At 38.9% G+C, this 21677-nt stretch overlaps 1 protein-coding gene across 6 annotated transcripts in view; it reads left to right on the top strand.

Annotated features, from left to right (window-relative positions):
* The window catches only part of Rad18 (RAD18 E3 ubiquitin protein ligase), an 81502-nt gene that overhangs the window by 17524 nt on the left and 42301 nt on the right, over nucleotides 1-21677 (top strand). For 5 of the 6 annotated variants that reach the window (XM_040738330.1, XM_040738329.1, XM_040738328.1 and 2 more), the window contains exons 5-9: nucleotides 1662-1999; nucleotides 3290-3389; nucleotides 7206-7390; nucleotides 10950-11026; nucleotides 14696-14756. In XM_040738330.1, the coding sequence (XP_040594264.1) occupies nucleotides 1662-1999; nucleotides 3290-3389; nucleotides 7206-7390; nucleotides 10950-11026; nucleotides 14696-14756 (761 nt within the window). The remainder of the gene's footprint in view (nucleotides 1-1661; nucleotides 2000-3289; nucleotides 3390-7205; nucleotides 7391-10949; nucleotides 11027-14695; nucleotides 14757-21677) is intronic. The other variant, XM_040738332.1, reaches the window with a different exon arrangement.

Genomic DNA, 21677 nt, shown 5'->3' with positions numbered 1-21677 from the left:
TTACTTTTTCTTTTTTTTTTTAATCTTTTTTTAAATTGTGGAAGAATCTAAATATATATGAAAGTAGGGAAGATAGTATAGTGAACCTCCCCCTTGCCTACCTTGTACCTAACTTTTCCTTTGGAAGTGAAAAATATTTTGCCTTTAAAAAAATTTATTGTTTTTGTTTTTACCTTTAGCTCAGGACGTTTTCTACAGTTTTAAGAGAGATGGTGGTGGTAGACATCTGTGTCTTGGTCAGTCTTGGGGGGATGTCTCATTTGTTATCACTAATGATTGATTCTAGTTGTGAGGTTTTTTTTTAAGTAACATTTTATCAGATTGATGAGTTCTTGGCCTGCCAGGGCTGCACAGTGAGACCCTGTCCAGAAAGAAAAGAAGAGAAAAGAAGGGAAGGAGGGAGGTAAAGAAAGAAGCAAAGCCTTGATAAACCCAGCCAGCCAGGAAAGGAAAACTACTCTAATAATCTTTCACAAGCAGTCACAAAAATCATTGATGAAACAGTAAAACCTAGGCATAAAAATTTAAGATACACTGGAAAATCAGCTGATGTAACTATATTAACAAAATAGAAAAATGTATATAATCATAATGAGGGCAGAAAATGCATTTGATATAATTCAGTACTAATTCATAATAAAAATAAGCTTCTCATCTGTTTCTTTTGAAAATGTTATGGTTTGATTAGTAGCTATTTTCTTTCTTTTCTATGAGCATTGTAGACCAAAACCTTTCTTTGTTCTGACAAGCAATTAAATTACCAGCTCTTTGCTTTTGACCCATTAAGTGTTGGTGCAGTGTATTATTAGATTCAGTTTTAGTTTTACACACATATACATACATACACATGAGTTATACACATATAGAAGTAAAAACACATATGCACAAATACACATTTGTGTGAACATACACACTGTGCACATAATGGTGTCCTTTCCTAAGGTAGGGCCTCTGTGACATCTCACCTTATCCCTGTGGTCTTCATGAGGGTATTTCCTATTTCCACTTTGGCTGGGCTAAGCTAAAGATCTTTCCAGCATTGGCCTCTGGCATCTATTTACCAATGTCTGTTTCCTACCAGACCCCTGTGTGTGTTTTGACCTTGTGTACCCTGGAGGTGATTGCAAATGGGTGAGAGGTTTCCTTTTCATGGCTCCCACATACCAAGCACCCTGTGTCCCTAGTCCTCATCACCTCTGCCCAGAATTGTGTTTTCTTCTTTCTAGACAGTGAGATTACTTTTCCTGCTTAGATGTCAGTTCCATATACAAATCCCAGAAAATGCTTCCAAGTGAAGGAAGATCTTGGGGCGATGTTGGGTTGCTTCATGCGTCTCTCTTATCACAAGGATCAAACTTTTGTGTCGATCGTGTAGTAGTGATACTAACTGTTGCTTCCTGTATTGCTCCAGATTTTACTAAGCCATTGTAGAGTAAGTCTCATATCAGCAGCTAGAACCTAATATACTTGAAGTCTTAGGAACTGCCTTTTAATTCTGATTTATTGCTTTGTTTCTTGTCTTAAAAGAAACTCTTTAGTTGTGACTGTGGCATAAATTCTGTGTTTCAGAGAAACAAGTATTAGTTGGGAGATCCTAGTTTATGTCTAATTTGACATCTTAATTTCCTGTCTTTTTCCCCCTTTTTTGTATGTGTTCCAAGGACTCGCCTGTTGCAGTCTGCTTTAGAGTCACCACCCATATCTCCTGTGTCTTCCACCTCAAAGAAAGTTGTTGTTAAAGTACATAATGCTGAAGCCAAGCCTAACCCTGTCAAACAGGGGAACAGGTTAATGGACAAGTTCCTGGTTAGAGAAACTGGTGGTTGTGTATCAGAGTTGTTGGGAAAAGAAAATGACATGAAATTCAGCCCTCAAAAGGAGATAAATACCTCTGCTGAGATTAAAGAGACAAGTCTCATAGGAAAGACGGTACTTGGTCTTTCAGATGCTAATGGTCCTGTGACACCCTCTACATCCACCCTGAAACTGGATACTAAAGGTAGGAAGTCATTTTTATATATGCCTTTTCATGCTTAAGGAAATCTTATCCATGTGGTATAAGATTAATAGATAGCACTTTTGAGGGGAGAGTAAGTAGGAATAGACATTGTCTTAGATATTGATGTTGTCATTGCTTAGAGGTAGGTTCCTTGTCTTTATCATAGAATTGGAATCAGGATGATTCTTGCAGAAGTGAAACGGTTAACTTTTCGAGGTAGTTTTCTGTTTTTAGATTGGAACCCTCTCAGCTCATCTGGTTCCAGTTAATGCTTAAAGAGGCCTATGTTTTATACCACTGGTTTGACACTTCCTTGATGTTCTGCTTGTGGCTTAATGCCCTTTGGCAGATGACATGTACTTCAGTGACCCTGCCTTATTTCCTAGCTCTCCTTCTCAAATGTCTCTGAAGCCAAGTTTGTTAACTCACTCTTCCTACAGTGTACCCATAGACAGACAGTAGCTGGAAACCAGAGCTGGCATGCACCTGTATGGCAAATACAGGTTTACTGGAACATGTACTTCTCCTTTGTTTACGTGTTGTCTCTGATGTTTTCATGCTGCAGTGGTGCAGAGTGGCCTAATGGTGACAGAGCCAGGATTATGGTGGGAAGGGTGATTTGGAAAGCCCACAACCAGTCTCTGTGATGTGTGTTTTTGATAACGTGTATCTCCTACCACATCTCAACCTGGATCGTTCCTTCTATGGTTTCTGCTGTTGTGTTTTTAGTTTCACAGGAAGATGTTTTCAACTCTTGTAGAATTTTTTTCCCCTCAAATGAAATCTTAGAATGAAGCATAACATATAGAATAGGTACAATTCTGTGTGTTCTATTAAAAATAGGAGCAAAGAGCCTGGAGATTGTGGTGCCACAAGTCTCCCTTGGCCATTACTTTTTACCCGTGGTGGATTCTGATACCTCCACATTTACTGCAACTCCACAAAGCTGCAGCTGTAATAAGGCACACCTGGTACCCTGGTGTAGAAAAGTTATAATCAAAGATTTTCTGATTAGCTAACTTCCAAACTTACTTGCAGTCTTTAGACCTAGGATTCTGATTATGCGACTTCCCACAAAATAGCCAGTTACTAGTAGCCAGTTTGCCTGATCTCCTTGTTTTTGTAGGTTTTTCTAAGAGCAGATTAGCTGGGGTTCTCTTTTTTCTCTTAATTACTGAAAGATGTCAGCTTGTCAAATTTTCCCCTTTTTATGGCTAATAAAGTCTCTCTCTCTCTCTCTCTCTCTCTCTCTCTCTCTCTCTCTCTCTCTCTCTCTCTCTTTTAATACAGTGTCTTGTCCTGTTTGTGGGGTCAGCATTCCAGAAAATCACATCAACAAGCATTTAGACAGTTGCTTGTCACGTGAAGAGAAGAAGGAGAGCCTTAGAAGGTAAGAAAGCTGGGCTTGGTTGCTGACCTGCTTTGGCTGGGTCCTTCTGTGCTTTATAGCCATGAATCAAAACCAGGACACCTTTTGTCCTGGTGACTAGTACTCCTGTTTTCTTTCCTGCCTGATTTTCTCTTCAACACTGGCTACCTTTCCATTCTCTCACTCCTGTTCTTTTTTCAGCTCACACTCTGCCATTTGTCAGTAGTGGATCAGTGCTTGCTCACTATTACAGTATGGCTTAGAAAAAATACTGACTTAGAATCACTTTTGTTGTTGTTGTTGTTTGTTTTGAGACAGGATTTTTCTGTGTATCCCAGGTTGTCCTGGAACTCTAGACCAGGCTGACCTTAAACTCACAGAGATCTGCCTGGGCATGCACCACTACCACTAGCTAATTCACTTATCTTTTAAACTTACTTTCTTTTTAGAATTCTCTAACTATCATGCAAAGATCTTGCCCCTTAGAAATCAAGGACAGCTTGAATTTGGAACATGTAAAATCTCTCATAATTCTTAGGATGTTTTAATATTTTAAATAAATCTTTATAAAGAATTTAAAAATTTAATATTTTAAATATTAATTTAAATCAAACTTACTGTGTATTTGTCTGTATTTCTATAGTGCTGAAAATCGAATTCAAAGCTTACTACCTAGTGAGCTTCTTCAAAAATTAGTTTTTGAATAGGCTGTTCTATTAACATATATAAAAATGATGGAGAAGAATATTTTTAGCTAGGTATAGTGGTATATACCTGCATTCAGGAGGCTGAGACAGGAGAATCAAGGGCAGCATAGACTACTGAAAAGTAGGTCAGCCTAGACTACACAGTTACATTCCAGCCTCACTTCTCTGTTTCTCCTTCCTTACCAGAGAGTATGTATGGAATATGAAGGCCTTCTCTCCAAAACACTGAGAGATGATGTTACTAATAAGTTGTGAGATCAGTATTTGTACCTAAACTACTGTGCTACTTTGCCCCTTTGTGTATCAAAGTCACCAAATCTAAAACTGGTCCACTTGTGTGTTCAAGGAGTAATGTTTTAATTGAAGTTAAATTTCAGCGCCTCAGGAATCTGATTGGTAGAGACAATAAGGAAGCAGAAGTATCCTGTTTGAGTCTGGTGATGGTAGAGAGATGTAGTTGGGAGAGACATGGTCAGCAAGGGAAGATTTTATTTTTAAAAGTAGGGTACAGGACTCAGTCTTCTTGCCATTGTCAGATAGTAAGTACAACAGTGGTGAGCACAGTGAATGAAGTTGGGGAAAGTTGGAGAGAATAGGTTGGACTAGAGAGAGCTGTGGAAGAGAGAAGGAGGCTGACAATATGTATTAGTGATGCCTGGAAAGTGGGAGGAAGAGAATGATTGGCTCATGTTTCATCTGTTATGAAGGGCATTCTCCCAAAGCATTCTCTCCAAAGACAGGACTATCTTACTGATTTGATTATTAAAACTAAAAAGGCGCTACTCAATTCTTTGAGTAAGTTTGGAGTAAATGCAGGTTTCAAGGGACAGGCTGTACCACCGTGGCTTACAAAGGCTGATGTCTTGCTAACTCTCACAGCACAATCTGTACTTGACTCCAAGCCTGGGCAGTCCTGTGCTCACAAGGACTGCCTTCTTGTACCCACAAGTTTGTTGATGGGAATAGAATTTAGACGTTTATGTTGCTTAGTTAGGGGGAATTTGGAATACAAATCAGTAGCTCCCTGGATAACTTCTAAGCCATTAGTATCACATGACTTGCTTTTTTTACTTCTGTTTCTCCCAAGAGAATGAGTTAGAAGTAGAAACTCTGAGTATTTTCTCCTGAAGAGTAAGAAATTGGCACTGATTATCTTGTTTAGATTGTTCTCTTTCCAGATGCATCTGTTGTATTCTTCTAATACTTGTAGCTCTATCTAATGGTCTTCCCAATTTGGCTGCACAGAGTCCTGCCAGCTGGCTCCCAGTGCAACTCAGAACTGTGTCTCTCTTAGTAGACTGAAGGTCCTGAGAAGTCCTATACTCGAGATAACTGCTGGAGTTTGTTTTGTTTCATAATTTCTAAATTTGCTTTACTCCAAGGTTTTTTTTTATTCTCACAAGTCATTTTTTTTTTTTTTTTTTTTACTAAATTGTTCAGGCACACTTAGGGAAACATGGAGCTGAATATTTTTAATTATATCGTGGCCTGGGGTTTGGTCACATAAGAGTCTCTCTGCTTTATAGTCTCTTTTTATAACACTAAAAGGTCAACTGCTGGATGTAACTGATAACCCTTACTCCACCCTATGTGGAATTGTCAGTTGATTCAGAGATTGATGTCCTGGTTCTGAGACCCCTGACATGTGATTTAGGTTCTCTGAGTCAGCACAGAAAAAAAAAATCAGTGTCATGTCATGCTTGGGAAAATGCTTCTCTGGCTTCATAATCTCAAATTCTTACTTATTTTATTTTTATTTTGTAATCATTGGTGTTTTGCCTGCATGTATGTCTGGTTAAGGGTGTCAGAAGCCCTGGAACTGGAGTTACAGACAGGTGTGAGCTGCCATGTGGGTGCTGGGAATTAAACTTGGATCCTCTGGAAGAATTAAACTCCAGGCCCATAGTTTCAAATTCTTGACAGAGATGTCTGGTGTTGCTTTCATTGTGGATGCCAGTGGACACAACAGACTTTTATTAGAATTTTATAGTTGTAAATGTAATTGTCTGTCCTTGATAAATGTTTTAGTTAGAGACTTAATAATTGTTCCTCTCTTTATGCTTGCTGTAAACACTGCAAAATGATTCAGTTGATACTACCTACTGTGATTTTATTTTACCATAAAGTCACCAGTTTTGTGGAACCCAATTGGATGCCATTATAAGAAGAACAATTTTGGAAACATATACTCTGTTAAGTTTTCCAGGTTCTTTTATAACTAAGTAGTTATTTCAGGCTTTACTAACTGAGCATAAAGAGATAGTTCAGCCAGAAAAACGGTCCTTGTGTGAGTAGAATTGTTTTATCTATACTTGGCCGTAATAGGGCTCTCAGTATAACCTTTGGACCACTGCATCAGATTTACCTTAGGAAACTGGAAAATAAATATTTTCAGTTTCTGCTTCAGGCCTGCACCGTGTGGATGGGTGCTGTAGAGAAAGGAACTGAGCATCTGCATTTAAAACAGGCTCTCCTGGTAGTTCTGTGGTCCCTGAAGTTTGGAAAGCACAGTCTTTTTGAACTCTCCTTGCTTATCTTTTAAAAATCTTTATTTAAAACCCTGTTACTTTTAAGATCTTACTAATTTACTGTTGTTATTTTGGAATGATTGCAATTGTAAAGATCACTTTGAAAATTGCTTAATTATGCACCTAATTGTCCACAGAGCTGAACCTCTACTCGGAGTGTATATGCTGACCCCCATCTATCTACCTTTGTGTGGGTGTAGGTATGCATGTTCATGTGTAAGGGGTGTATGTGTATGTGTGTGTGTGAAAGACAGGTCAACCCTGGATATCATACTCAGGAGTATATTTTACCTTGTTTTTTGAGACAGAGTCTCGAACTGCGACCTGGCTTTGCTGGTTAGTTAGTTAGTTAGCAAGCTCTAGGGATGCCCCAGTTTTCACCTCCCCAACTTTTTGAGTGGATGCCGGAGGTCAAACTCAGGCATGTGAGGCGAGCATTTCACTGATTAAACTATCTCCTTATCCTCTTCTTTTTTTATCTTAATGGCTCAATTAACTGTCCAATCATTCAGCTATTGGGAAGGTAAGTTGCTACTTTATTGAGAGTATTTGATAATTCACAATAATCCTCAGAACACCTGCTCTTTTTTTTTCCATTTTAGTTCTGCTCACAAAAGGAAGCCGTTGCCCAAAACTGTGTATAACTTGCTCTCTGATCGTGATTTAAAGAAAAAGATGAAACAACATGGCTTATCTATTCAAGGGAGCAAACAACAGCTTATTAAAAGGCACCAAGAATTTGTACACATGTACAATGCCCAGTGTGATGCTTTGAATCCTAAATCAGGTAAAGTAATACATCTGTGCTTATCTTTGGGTAAAGCAAGTGTGTATAGCACAGAGATTGTCAAACACGGGAAGGATTTTAGTAAGTACCTATTTGGCAGTAGGTAAGATATGTAAATGAATCCCTTCAAGAGTTACCTAGAGAACACTATGCTAAGGCCATCTTCCTCTCAGGCTATCTCTTAGCCCCAGTTCCTTTGCAGAGTAGTCACTGTTGCCAAGTTTTTGAATATCTTTCCAGAGATGGCATGGTGGTAGGTAAAGAGTGATCTTGAGTCCTACAGTCCTCCCACTTTATGTTGAGTGACAGTGAACAAGTCACATCCCTGTACTTTAGTTTTCTCATACATAAAATGAGGATTATAATCCTATATGCTGTATAATGTCTTTGAGGCGGTAGGATGCATCCAAACTATCCAGTATGGACCTCAGCAAGTACTTAGAACTTCATAGATGTTTCCATTATACATAAACAAACATCCTTACTTGGTACTGATTCATAAAAATGTCAGTATTCTCCACATATTTTTAATTGCCCATACATACATTTTGGAATTCTCTATAGGTAAGAACATTGAGAATTGCCTTATGTTTAAAAAAAATGAAGTGATATAAAAACAGAAAAGTTCATGGTGTGGTAAATTTTCATAAAGTGAAAATGCCTCCTGAGATTACTGTCAATATCCTAGAATCCCCCTCCTCCCATGTAAGGTTGTCTCCATACATTTGACCACTGTTTTTTCTACTCTGCCTCCTTGAGTTAATGAGTTGGGTAATAGCCACAAGTTCATCCCTGGTTTAACTGCCTTTATGATTAAAGCTTTTTTTTTTTTTTCTGCTACATTGCTTTTATGTCCATTACTTCATCCAGGCTCAAGCTCCTTTTCTTTTCAAATTGCACATTTTTTGTATTTTTCTGCTCTGTTTTCTGTGAATTAAGATAAGTGCATTGATCAGTAGCCATGTCATAGCCTGAATGTTATATTATTCTAAGATTTCCTCCACCAAACAAATTAGTTCAATATTTTTTCATTTATCCTCACTGAAATAGGACATGGGCAGAATGCAGTTATATACTTTGCCAGAGAGTGACACAAATGGCCTCTTCTCTTGCCCTAGTTCTTTGTAGAGCTCTTGTTGTCCACATTTCGGTTTCTGGTCTTCCTCTTTCCTATCACACTGGCTTATCAAGCTGCACTTAGAGTGTTCTAGGACTCTAGCCTGCAGCTTCACACTCTTCCATAGTTCTTCTGCATGTCACTTCTAAAGGCCTGGGAACCACATGGCAGGCTTGTCACAATGACTCCATTTTTTGTACTGATTTACTTGTTTTTGTTTTTCAAGACAGGGTTTCTCTGTGTAGCCCTGGCTATCCTGGAACTCTCTCTGTAGACCAGGCTGGTCTTAAAATAGAGATTCACCTGCCTCTGCCTCCCAAGAACTGGCATTAAAGGCGTGTACCACCAAGCCCAGCTTGTTCTGTATTAATTTTTTTGTATCAGTCACTTTTCTTATCGGTGTGACCAAATACCTAAGAAGAAGCAACTAGACAAAGGGAAGATTTCTTTTGACGCATTGATTAAGCTGAAACATGAGTGGGAAGGCATGGAGAGTCTATGATGCTGAGTGTGCAGCTGAGACTCCTGCTATCTCAGAGTGCCAGGCATTATAGAAACAGCCTGCAATTGATGTTCCTGTGTCTGAGCGTCTCTGTTGTGTTTTTGTTGTTGTTTTGTTTTTGCTTTTATGCTTTCTTGGTAGTCACTCTTGGCCTTTTGCCATCTATCAAAAAGTTTAGCTGTGATCTTACTCAGATGAAGGGTCATTGCAGACTAGCTCCTGGACATTGCTTTTTGTCGCCTGATGCTCATGATCTCTCCCAAACTTGCCACCTGTTTTTGGGGTTTTAGCATATGTAGTTGCTGTTTGACTTTAACTCTGATGAATTCAAGAAAGATTATAGTTGGATAGATTGTCTAGTTTTTCCTTGTCATTATAGTGGTGGTGATGCTATTGTTAGCTCTCTATATTCTTAAACAGAATCAGAAGTCTTTCTTTGAAAGTAGCTTAAAACCCTTAACTTGTACCCACACTAAAATAATTTTCTAACTACTGTGGAGTGTGCCAGATGTACTTGTGTTAATGCATTGGATAGAATGTAAATGCTTTTCCCTCCTATTATACCATGACTCAGTAAGTAAGCTCATAAGGAGAGAAACAGTTCTTGCTCCTAGATGATACTGTTTACATTGTTTCTACCAGCTTTACAATATTAAGGAGGCAGATACATCTCAGTGCTTGGAAAGGAAAATCTTTTGTTTAAATGAATCAGTTGCTTTGAGTTTAAAAACAAACTTTAGTAGGAATATTTGAAGTAGATACAAAGTAGAGATTGAGGTGGGTATAGAGGGAAATTGAATGAGGTGGTTGTAGAGGGATTTACCAAGAAGTACTCCCATTTACCCCATATATCTACCTTACAATGTAACCAATTATCAAGCCATCCTAGTTTTTCATCTACCATTAAAAGCCTCACCATAGAATATTTTGAAGTAAATTATAGGACTTAATATCTTTTTATATATAAACTAGTATAAATGATTGTCAGTTTTTATTCTGTACCTCACACACTTAAATAGATTGACTTTGATACTAAAGATAGCATTTTCAAAATCTGCACAGTTTATGTTTAAAGAAAGGCATTAATGTGTGACAGAACCTTCTCTTGATCTCCCTGCTGTTGATGGTTTGAAACTGTCTACAGATACTGGTTTTGGAGGCAAGGGCATTCCCCCTGGTATTTGCAGATCTTTCTCTCTCCTTGGCAAGTTTTACTACATTTATCAGAGTTTGAATATCTTCTAAGAATTTAACTCATAGTAGTACATTAGTTCTCAAATTTCATTGGAATTGCTGTTTATATATTCAAGAAAGAAGGCGAAAATGACATGGTATTTCTTACAGTTTTATTTTGATACATAGAAGAGTTGAATGTTTAAACTCCATATTTCTTCTTGCAATGTGTTACATTGAAATAGTGTTAGACTTACTGTTTAATTACTGTTCTATTGTTGTGATGAAACACCAAGACCAAGGCAACTTTAAGGAAGCACTTAGTTGGCTTCCTTATAGTTTCAGAGGGTGAGTCCATGACCATTATGGAAGGGAGTGCGTGTGGCAGGCCAGCAGGCATAGCACTGGAGTAGTAGCTGAGAGCTCACATCTGATATGCAAATTTCAGGCAGAGGGAGAGAGAAGGGGAGAGGGAGAGTGGGCTTTTGAAATCTTAAAGCCCAGCTCCAGTGACACATCTCCTCCAACAAGGCCACCCTCCTAATCCTTCCCAAACATTTCCACTAATTGGGACCTAGCATTCAAATTTATGAGTCAGTAGAGGATATTCTTCAAACTACCACACTTATTTTATATGAAAATTTGGAAAAAGGAGATAGGAATCCACAGGTATATACACCTGTCTTTCTCTACTCTTAAAACCTCACGTAGGCATAGAGTAATGATCAAGCACTGTAATTGAGTTTTTGTCCCTCTTATTTTAATAGCTGCTGAAATAGTCCAAGAAATTGAAAACATGGAGAAGACCAGGATGCGTCTTGAAGCAAGTAAACTGAATGAAAATGTATGTTGAATCTCTTTCAGTGTCTGTATAGTAGTACAGGATGGAAATGTTGAATTGAACTTTCAAAATTAAAAGCCGGTCTTTGTAAGTTCTTTTTAGTAGAAAATGTAATGGAACACATTGCTGTTTAGAGTATTAAGATTTCCTTACAGCTCATGTTTCTGGACAGTATTGGTTTTAACAAACTTAACAGCATAAAGTACAGCTCCAAGGAGAGTTTTGCTTATAAACTGGAGTCTCATAGTTGCTTTCTCAAGCTTTTATGACTCATGGGCCAATTTTTAATAATCTGATTTAAAGAAAATAGGTAGTTACATAGTTGCAACACAATTGCCTACTATCTGGAAAATTTTAATGTATTCTTTTTTTAAGATTATATTTTTATTTATATGTGTGTGTCTTTATGTATGTATATGTGTGTGTGTGCACATGTGTACCTGTGCTTGTGGAGTCCAGACAATGGTGTTGGATCCCTGGAACTGGAGTTAGGCTTTTGTGAGCTGCCTGATAAGTGTGCTGGGAACTAAACTTAGGTCTTCTGAAAGAGCAACAAATGCTTTTAACTTCTGAGCTGTCTCTTCAGCACCATTAATGTAATCATCATCTTTTTCATCTTCCTTCTTTTTCCTTCCTTCTACCTTTCTTGTTTCTACTTCTATTATATATGTACTTTTTGAGATAGGGTCTCACTGTAGTTCTGGCTGGCCCTGAACTCACTGTATAAATCAGGCTGTCCTCTGCTTCCCAAGTGTTGGGATTAAAGATGTGCATTAGCACTCCCAGTTAATGTAATACTCTTTATTTAAAAAATGTTTTCTCATAGAATGTATTTTAAGCATACTCTTTTTCCTCCCCCAACTCCTCCCTACTTCTTAACCCACTCAACATCTTATTTTCTTTCTCCAATAACAATAACAAAAAATCCAAGAAGCAATAAAAAATCAGAAAAATAAAAGAAATAGAATAAGACAAAAACAAACAAAGAAACAAACCAAAACAAAACAAAATACTGCACCAAAAAAAAAAAAGATGAGTCCATTTTATATTGGCCAACTACTAGACATGAGTAGTGTTGATATATCCAGTGACACTCTATTGGAAAAAAATGATATCCCCTTTGCCAGCAGGTATCAATTACAAGTAGCTTCTTGTTTAGGGTGGACCTTTGTGTTCACTTCCCTTCTCAATGCTGGGGATTTTGTCTGGTTTGAACTTGCATGTGCATGCTATGACAGTCTCCGAATTCAAATGTGTATCAGTCCTGTTGTGTCTGGAAGACCCTGTTTCCTTGGAGACATTCACCACCTTTGGCTCCTAAAATCTTTCCATTTCCTCTTCCATATAGAACCTTGAACTTTGAGGGGAGGGGTTTGATAAAGACATCCCCTCAAAGGGCTAAATCTTCCAAAGTCTCTCACTCTCTGGATATTGTCCGGTTGTGATCTCTTTGTTAATTACCATCTACTTTTATTGATTTTGGCCATTCTGACTAGGGTGAGATAAAATGTCAAAGCAGTTTTAATTTCCTTGTTGTCTAAGGATATTGAGCATTTTAAAAATGTTTTTCAGCCATTTGTGTTTTCATCTTTTGAAAACTGTTTAATTCTGTACTCCATTTTTAAAATTAGGTTATTTGTTTTCTTTATATTCAGATTTTTTAATTCTTTATATATTCTAGATACTAACCCTCTATCAGATTTCCTATTCTGTAGGCTGACACTTTGCTCGAATGATGGTATCTTTTGCTGTACACAAGCTTTTAGTTTTATGAGGTTCTATTTGTTAACCGTTAGTCTTACTGCCTGTGTTGTTGATGTCTTGTCCAGAAATTTCCTTCCTGTGTCAATTAATTCAAGCCTATTCTCTACTTTTTTTTCTATAAGATTCAGTATATCTTTGTACGTTGAGGTCCTTGGTCCATCTGGAGTTGAGTTTTGTGCAGGGTGATGGCTCTGGATCTATTTTTATTCTTCTATATGCAGTTATCCAGTTTGACCAGCACCATTTGTTAGAGATACTGTCTTTACTCCAATGCGAGTATTTCTTTGTCAAAAATTAGGTGTCCATACGTGTGTGGAATTATGTCTGGGTCTTCAGTTCTATTCCATTGACAAACATGTCTTCTTACATCAATATCATGTTTTTTAAATGATTGTAGCTCTATAATATAATTTGAAATCTGGGATGGTGATACCTTCAGCAGTTCTTTTATAGCTCAGGATGTTTTGGCTTTCATGGGTTTTGTGTGTCTAATGTAATATTCTTAATACAGAAACACACTTTAATTGACAAAATGTACTTCAAGAATTAGAAATGAGGCTAGCTGGTGGTGGTGGTGGTACACACCTTTAATTCCAGCACTCAGGAGGCAGGAACAGGTGGATCTCTGTGAGTTCTAGGCCAGCCTGGTCTATAGTTGAGTTCCAGGACAGCCAGGACTATACAAAGAGAAACTCTGTCTCAAAAAACAAAACAGAACAAAAATTAGGAAAGAGATTCATGCAAATTTCAAACCAGAAAGAGTAAATGACATGTATAACTAAAAAAATCAGACTGGCTTAGAAATTTGTCTTTGTTTTCTTAATATATTTTAATTTTTGATTGCTTTTAGTAACCACAAAACAGTGGATTTCTTTATGGTGTTTTCATCCATTCATACCATTGTACTTGCTCATATTTACCCCATCCCTTGTACTGGCTCTCTTCCTTTACCAAATATTTCCCCTTAACATTTTACTTGAAAAACTTATATATGCAGAAAGGTGGAAGAAATGGTACTACCTTTTACTGTCAGAGGTTTATTACCTGACAGAATTGTCCTCCCTTGTTTGTCTTCTAGATACAAGTTTATATGTGTTTTTATTTTTGGTATTTTTTTTCTCAACTACTTCGAGTTGGATACAGATACTTTACACATTTTATTTGGATATTTCTATTTATGGAAGGAACCAGAACTTTAAATCTCTTCACAAATGAATCTCACCTTTGCCAAAATCCATAACTACTACCAAACTGCTTACTGTAACATGCACATTTGTCAGATTATATAAACAACTAGGCCTGTAGATGGTTCAGCAGGTGAGATCAGTTGTTGTATAAGCATGAGAACTTGAGTTCAGATCTCTACAACTCATGTAAAAAGTCAGGCATGCCTGTGTATGTCTGTAACTCCATTGCTGTGGGAGTGGGGACAGGAGGATTGTTAGGGCTTGCTGCTCATCAGCCTTGCCCTAGGTTCAGTGAGAGGCCCTGTTTCAAAAAATATAAGGCAGATGGTTTTCATGTGTGCACAATCATGCATATCCATGCATACTTGCACATATACCACATACACACTTGGGCACATATACAAATTATGTAAACAACCTCAGATTTCACTGTGACATTGTTAAAGAAGAAAACAGTATTTTATCATGGCGAGATTTCCTTCTTGGATGCCACTTAGTTTGAGGGAAAAGTTGCTTTTCCTTTTTTGTTAATGAAAAATGAAAATCTGCTGATGAGAGACAAGTGATGAGTAAGACTATACTGTTTATGATACTTGGAGGAAACATGCAGATTGTCTTGCTCTGTTTTAAGCAACCACATTTGAAACTTGAAACTTGTGCATTGATTTCCATTTTTGTCATTTTGTATATAATTCTAAAGACTTTTTAATTATTATTTTAGGTCATGGTTTTTACAAAGGACCAAACAGAGAAGGAAATAGATGAAATTCACAGTAAATATCGTAAGTTGTGCAACATGTTCTTATTGTAAAGAATTTAAGTTGCTGTTTTATATCTTAAGTAATTAAAAATGTTTGATATTAATGTGCAAAATAATCGTGTTAATGTTGCTTTAGAGACTGGGCTTTAGTGGGTGTCTGCTCAGCCTTGTATGTGGTACCTGTTTTTTTTTTAAGATCTGTGACTAACATTCTTCTTTGAACTCATCATCACCAAGCACTTGGCCAATATGAATTCATTATAAGAAACTATTCTGTGAGAAGATGGGTTGAACATAGAACCATTCAAGATTGCATCAAATCTTAAGGCTTGTAATAATAGTTTTACTGTAAGGAGGTACAGCACTTCTTTGGCTTGAGATTTGTGTCAAAAATAGGTTTCCTTCTCTTGTTAGCATTCTCTCACACTTTATCATTTTCTGTGAGTGGTCTGATGTGGATGTCCTTCTGTATATATATTTCTCTTATTGGTTGATGATTATATTCCTGGCCAATGAGGCAGGAATATAGGCGGTACTAGGATGAGGAGAATACTGGGAAAGGTAGGCAGAGAGAGCCCGCCAAAGACATTTGCCATGTAGGTTGCCAAAAGAACTAACAGATCTGGGCATTCTCCGGTAAGCCAAGACCACGTGAAAAATACATAGATTTATAGAACTGGGTTAATAATTATCACAGAGGTAGCCAATAAGAGGCCCTAGTTATCGACCAACAGTTTAATAACTAATATAGCATCCATGTGTTTATTTGTGGCCAGTGGTTGCAGGACCAAGCTGGCAGGAAAGAACCACCAGCAACAGTGGTCTGCTTATGAACTTTTGCCAGATCCCACCTTACTGTTTTTGTTAACTAGGTAGTTGTTATTTCTTATTCACTTAGCTGATTGGTCTGTCTGTCTGTCCTGTCCTATCTATCTATCTATCTATCTATCTATCTATCTATCTATCTATCTACCTATCTATCTATCTATAGGGTCTCTCTGTATATCCCTGATTGTTCTGGAGCTTGCTGTGTAGTCTTGGATGGCTGGTTTTGAATGCACAGAGATCTGACTGCCTCTAATTTTTCATTTTGTTTTATTTTTGAAGCACTGAGGATTGAATTCAAGGCCTTGCATGCAGTAGACTACCATTCCTGGAGAATTAAGTCTCTAGTCTCAAATTTAATGAGGACTGAAATTCCTATTCTTCCTGGTTCTGGCTGATTATCCTTCTCATTCTCCCCACACTTCTCCTCTCTCCTTCTCCCTCTTCCTCTCTTTCTCTGTCTCTCTTTGTTTATTGAGTCTGGGTCTTTCCCAGTAGCCTAAACTGTCCTCAGCCTTCCAATTGTGTATGTAAGTGTGTGCCACTACACCAGTTAAGGGCCAGCAAGCAGCACAGAATGAGTGTTGGTTGGGTTAGTGTTCCAGTTATGGTATGATTTCATTGTGCTCAGATAAAGTTTTCTTTCTTCCTTCCATTCTTACTTTGGAAGGCAGGTTCAGCAGCAGGGAAGGAGACTGAAACACTCACATCGTCCCAGATTGATTTCTGTGTTGTGATTCACACCATGACCAAAAGCCCTCAGGGAGGAAAGTGTACTATCTGTCATGGAGGGAAGTCAGAGCAAGAACCTGGAGGCAGGAACTGATGCAGACTCCATGAAGGAACAGGCTTGTTCAGCCTGTTGGTTATGCAACCCAGGACCTGCCCATAGGTGGCACTGCCTACAGTGGACTGGGTCATCCCATATCAATTATTAATCAAGAAAATGTCCCACAGGCTTGCATACAGGTCAGAATGATGGGACATTGTCTCAACTGAGGTTTCCTCTTCCCAAAAGACCCTAGCTTGTGTCAGCTGACACAAAACTCCCTCCCCCCAGGAGATATAGTTGCTAAGTTGCTACAGTATGTGCTTGGTGGAGTACATGTGTGTGATGTATTTGATCAGATAAACTACCTATTTTCTTTTTGTCTGTGTGCGTGTAACTCACTGAATTGAATTAGGATTGTTCACAGCAGTGTGGGTGAATGGTTATTTACAGGAGCACTGGCACCTTACCATTGTTTATACCACTGATGAAACCCATAACTGCCTAAAGATTCTCAGGGGGGGGAGCTCATGAGCCCTCTGTCAGAATGTTGACAGGGCTGCTATTGTGCCATAATTGTAGCTGCTGTAAGTTCAAGAGTGAAGCCCTATGTAAGGTTCAGAAGACAGCCTTCCAGTGGTGTAGGTGTCTCTTTTACAGCTGCTCATTGAACAATCACTCTCAATACTTTGAGCTGATTCTGAGTTTCTACAATAACTACCACCCACTGCAGAGAGTAGCTTCTCTCACCAAACTGGCAGCAAGCATGAACTTAAATATTTAGAATGCATTTTGATGGTTGTAGCATGTTCATTTGGCAAAACAGCAGCAACAGCTTCCTTGCCATGGTCCATGTACTCTCCAGCCACTAGCTTACAGTGATGGGCACAGATACCCTCCTGTAGAGTGGGCCTCAAATCTTGGCAGATCAGTAGTATAGCAAACTTTTGTCTCTCTCCAATTATCTCCCTATTCAATTTTCTCCCTCTCCAAAATGTACAAAATAAGTGTACAGTTCTACTTTTAGGCAGATGGAGTAACGGACTTGACTGACTTTCCTCCATTCCTCCCTCCCCAAATTTATCTGATGAAATACATGTTAATGTTTGTCTTAGATGTTGGCAAACAGGTGGCACAGGACTGAGAGGGAAAACAAGATGGAAAGCACTGTAGTCTGGTAGCAGTTTTCAGGCAATACGATGTGAAACCTGTTGTTACCAGTGAGCTGAGACAGACATCATAGTTCTTGGCAGCCAAAGTAGCAGAATTTGTGACACAGTACCAGTGAGAAAGCAAATGTAGAGAGAAGACAGCCCCAAAGATCTGTGAAAGAAGCCAGTTAGTTACTCCTGGTTGTCTGAAAAGACAAGGCAGAACAACTTTTGGAGTCCACACAAGAAGAGTGCTTTCATCTTTATCAGATCAGGCAGGGAAGCCTCATAAAATATGGGGATCATATCAAGCAGAATCCCCAGATAATGCCTCAAAATCAAAGCCAAATCACCTGCCAGTGTTAGGGCTTCTATTGCTGTGCTAAATCCCATGACCAAAAGCAACCTGAGGAGGAGAGAGTCTATTTCATCTTTCTGTGTGTAGTCTATGGTCTAGGAAAATCGGGGCAGGGTCTTCCACCCTGAGTGAGCTGGGCCCTCCCACATTAGACATTGATCAAGAAAATGTCCCACAAGCTAATCTGGCGGTTCTCACTTGCGATTCCCTCTTCCCAAATGACTCTAGTTTTGTTTCTAACTAACATAAAAGTAGCCAACTCATCACCTCAGAGCCAGGGAATAAGCAATTTAGGCTCTGCGGGCTACATATGCTTTGCCACATCCTCTTTATGTTTTTGTCTTATTTTAATTGTTATTTTATGTACATGGCTGTTTTGCCTATATGCATGTTTGTACATCATGTGCAGCCCTGGTCCTGCAGAGGCCAGAAGAGGGTGGCTGGTGCCCTGGGACAGGGTTACAGACAGTTGTGAGCCGTCAGAAGAGTTAGGAATTAGGAAACTGTCACACTCACAGTGTCACATGTAACTTTCCTAACATTATAATATTTATGTTAAAGTCCTAATTTTCTCCTGTCAGAAAATACTTGTGTTCATCTTTTTTGACGGTCCTGTCCTGTCACCCATTTCTGAGAATATGTGCACTAGAATTCAAGATTGATTGTCTACACTTTTTGTGCTTTCACTTAAAAATGATATCCTAAGCCAGGCATGGTAGCAATCAGGAAGCTGAGGCAAGGGATTATGTGTTTGAAGCTAGCCTGGTATATGTTCCAGGACCTGCCTCCAAAAGGAAAGTCTTTGAAGGAAGAATTCCAGGAATCTTTAGCTGTACTTTACTCTGAAATACCCTGTTTTAGAATATAGGGAAGAGGAGCCCACCTACAAAGAAAACTGCCATCATTTATACTTGAGGGAAAAGGAGCACTGGAAATGTAGTTTTGGGATATGTAGACAGATGGAGTCATGAATTGTGCCCCACCTGTTGCTGGGAAACCATGTGAAAAGCGATAAGGTGGGGGTGGGGAGGGGGGTGGGTGTAGATTTTTGAGCTTTGCATCAGCAAACCTTGACAGTGTGCTTTCTTCTAGAATGGTTTTATGGAGAGGAGTCAGAAGCACTCACTTGGTTGAGACCAAATTGGAAGAAGTAAGACCGTTAAAAAAGCAGACAGTAATTAGGAACAGAAAAGACCCTAAAAGCTGGGCAGCAATGGTGCAGGCCTTTAATCCCAGCACTCAGGAGGCAGAGGCAGGTAGATCTCTGTGAGTTTGAGGCCAGCCTGGTCTACATAGCTACACAGAGAAACCCTGTCTTGAAAAAAAAGAAAGAAAAAGGTAGACAGCTTGGCCTGGAAAGATGGCTCAGCCATTAAAGGCTAGGGTTCCAACTAAAATGTAGACAGCTCTTTGGCAAATTATTACTATGTCAGGGAGAGTAGAAAAATGTGGCTGGAGGTGAGTTTGAAGTTGAGGAGAAGGGTTTTTTTTTTTTTTTTTTTTTGTAAAAGTTGAGAGGTGCTTATCTCAGTGACTTAGTGACTTTCAGGCTTTTAGAATGCAACCCATAGCCAGAGATGCTTCTTACATCACCACTAACTATGTACTAATGGTGGAAGCTTCTGTCCTGTCCTATCCTGCAGTCATTTAGTCCCAAATAAACACACAGAGGTGTATATTAATTATAAACTGTTTGGCCAATGGCTAAGGCTTCTTATTGGCTAGCTCTCTCTTAATTATTTCACCCGTTTCTATTAAACAATGTAAAGCCACGAGGTTGTGGCTTACTCATAATGCTCTAGCATGTTACTCCCTCAAGACACTCTCCCTGTTTTCCCTTCCCAGCATTCCTAGTCTGGTGGCCCTGCCTATACTTCCTGTCTGTCTACTGGCCAGTCAGCATTTATTCACCAACAAATAAGAGAAACATCACAGCATACAGAAGGACATCAACTTACATGTTATAGAAACAAATTTCACAAAACCATATTTCCTTTTACCATTTTTGGTGCATGCTGGTACCCTCCATTCTTCCTTCTGTTTCATAAAGAAATGAAAAGCCAGTCCCTGAGCTAGACTACATCCCCCCCCCACAGTCTGTGCAGATTGTGTAGTGGTTTGAAAGAAAATAGCTGAAGACAGAGACACTGTCAGAAAGTATAGCTTTGTTAGAGTAGGTATGGCCTTTTTGGAGGAAGTGTGTCATGTGGAAGAGGGATTTGAGGTTTCATATATGGGAAGATCACACCCAGTGTCTCAGACCACTTCCTGTTGCCTGTGTAAGATATAAAACACTCAGTTACCTCTCCGGATACGATGTCTGCCTGCATGCCACCATGATGATAATGTACTGAACCTCTGAACTGTAAGCCACCCAATCAAATGTTTTCCTTATAAAAGATCCCGTGGTCATGGTGTCTCTTCACAGCAATAGAAACGGTAATTAATACAGAAGTTGGTCCCAGGGTCTAGGGCATTGCTGTGATAGGCCTGACCATGCTTTTGTTTGAAGGAATGTGGACCTTGGGACTGTGGATTAGAAAAACAGTTGAATACTTTAAGTGCTGCTTAATGGGCTATACTAGTAGGAACATGGAAGACAGCAGTGCTAAGTGTGATTTGGACTGTGTGTTCCTGGATCAAGAGGCTTCAGAGGAGAAGAATGTTAGTGTATATGGCCTAGAGACCCGTCTTGTGATGTTTTGATGATTGCAGCTGCCTTTTGCCCTTGTTCCAAGAGTCTTCCTGAGGCTACAGTGAAGAGTTTTGGATTAATTCCATTGACAGAAAATCCCAAAACAGCCTAATATCAACTCTGTTGTATGGTTATTAGTGGTATCCCTCAAGAAGATTTATAATGAAAAGGAGAAAGATAAGCAAGGTAAATTACAAAATACAAAATTTGAGGAGAAAAGGAGTACTAGGAAGTAGAGTGGAACTGTGTCCTATTGGTTCAAGGAGATAAACAGATTAAGAAATGGAATAAAAGGAGTGGTGACCTCAGAGCAAGATCCTACCCAGCTAAGTATCCAATCTGTAAAAAGAAATAAAAGTGTGGTGGTGTACTTTTGAATTTGAACTAAATGCATTTTTGCTTTATGATATGGCTATAAGCCTTTGGGAGCCAGAGAGTGGAGTGTGGTGGTTTTAAAGAAAATGGCCCCCAAAAGGAGTGTGTTGTTTGAAATGTTTTTGCTCTTTTACTCTTTTGGCATTTTGAGGTGCCCACCACCCAGTTCCCAAATAAATCACACACAAAGGCTTATGCTTAGTTATGAATGTCTGCTTTGGCTTGGCTTCTTTCTAGTCAGCTTTTCTTAAGTTAGCCCATCTACTTTTTCCCTCTGGACTTTTATCTTTCTTACTTTGTTTATCTTACTTTCCTTCTTTCTTCATGAGTGGCTGGGTGGCTGGCCCCTGATGTCCTTCTCTCCTTGTTCTCTGGCTCCTTTCTCTTTCTTCCTTGCTTCTCCTTCTGTTTATACTCTCTGTCTGCCGGCCCTGCCTATCCTTGCTCCTGCCTCTCCATTGGCCGTTCAACCCATTCAACTCTTTATTAGACCATCAGGTGTTTTAGATAGGTAAAGAATTACAGCTTCACAGGGTTAAACAAATGCAAAATAAACAAAAGTCACACACCTTAAATAATATTCTGCCACTGGAGTGGCACTGTTAGGAAGTGTGACTTTGTTGGAGTAGGTATGGCCTTGTTGGAGGAAGTATGTCACTGTGGAGATCGACTTTGAAGTCTCATACATACTTAAGTCACACCCAGTGTCTCAGACCAATTCCTGTTGCCTGTGCAAGATGTTGAACTCTCAGGAACCTCTCCAGAACCAT

Source organism: Mesocricetus auratus, unplaced genomic scaffold (assembly GCF_017639785.1).
Source record: "Mesocricetus auratus isolate SY011 unplaced genomic scaffold, BCM_Maur_2.0 Super-Scaffold_100676, whole genome shotgun sequence".
Lineage (NCBI taxonomy): Eukaryota > Metazoa > Chordata > Mammalia > Rodentia > Cricetidae > Mesocricetus > Mesocricetus auratus.
Note: the sequence above shows the minus strand (reverse complement) of the source record. Positions and strands in the feature narration are given on the sequence as shown.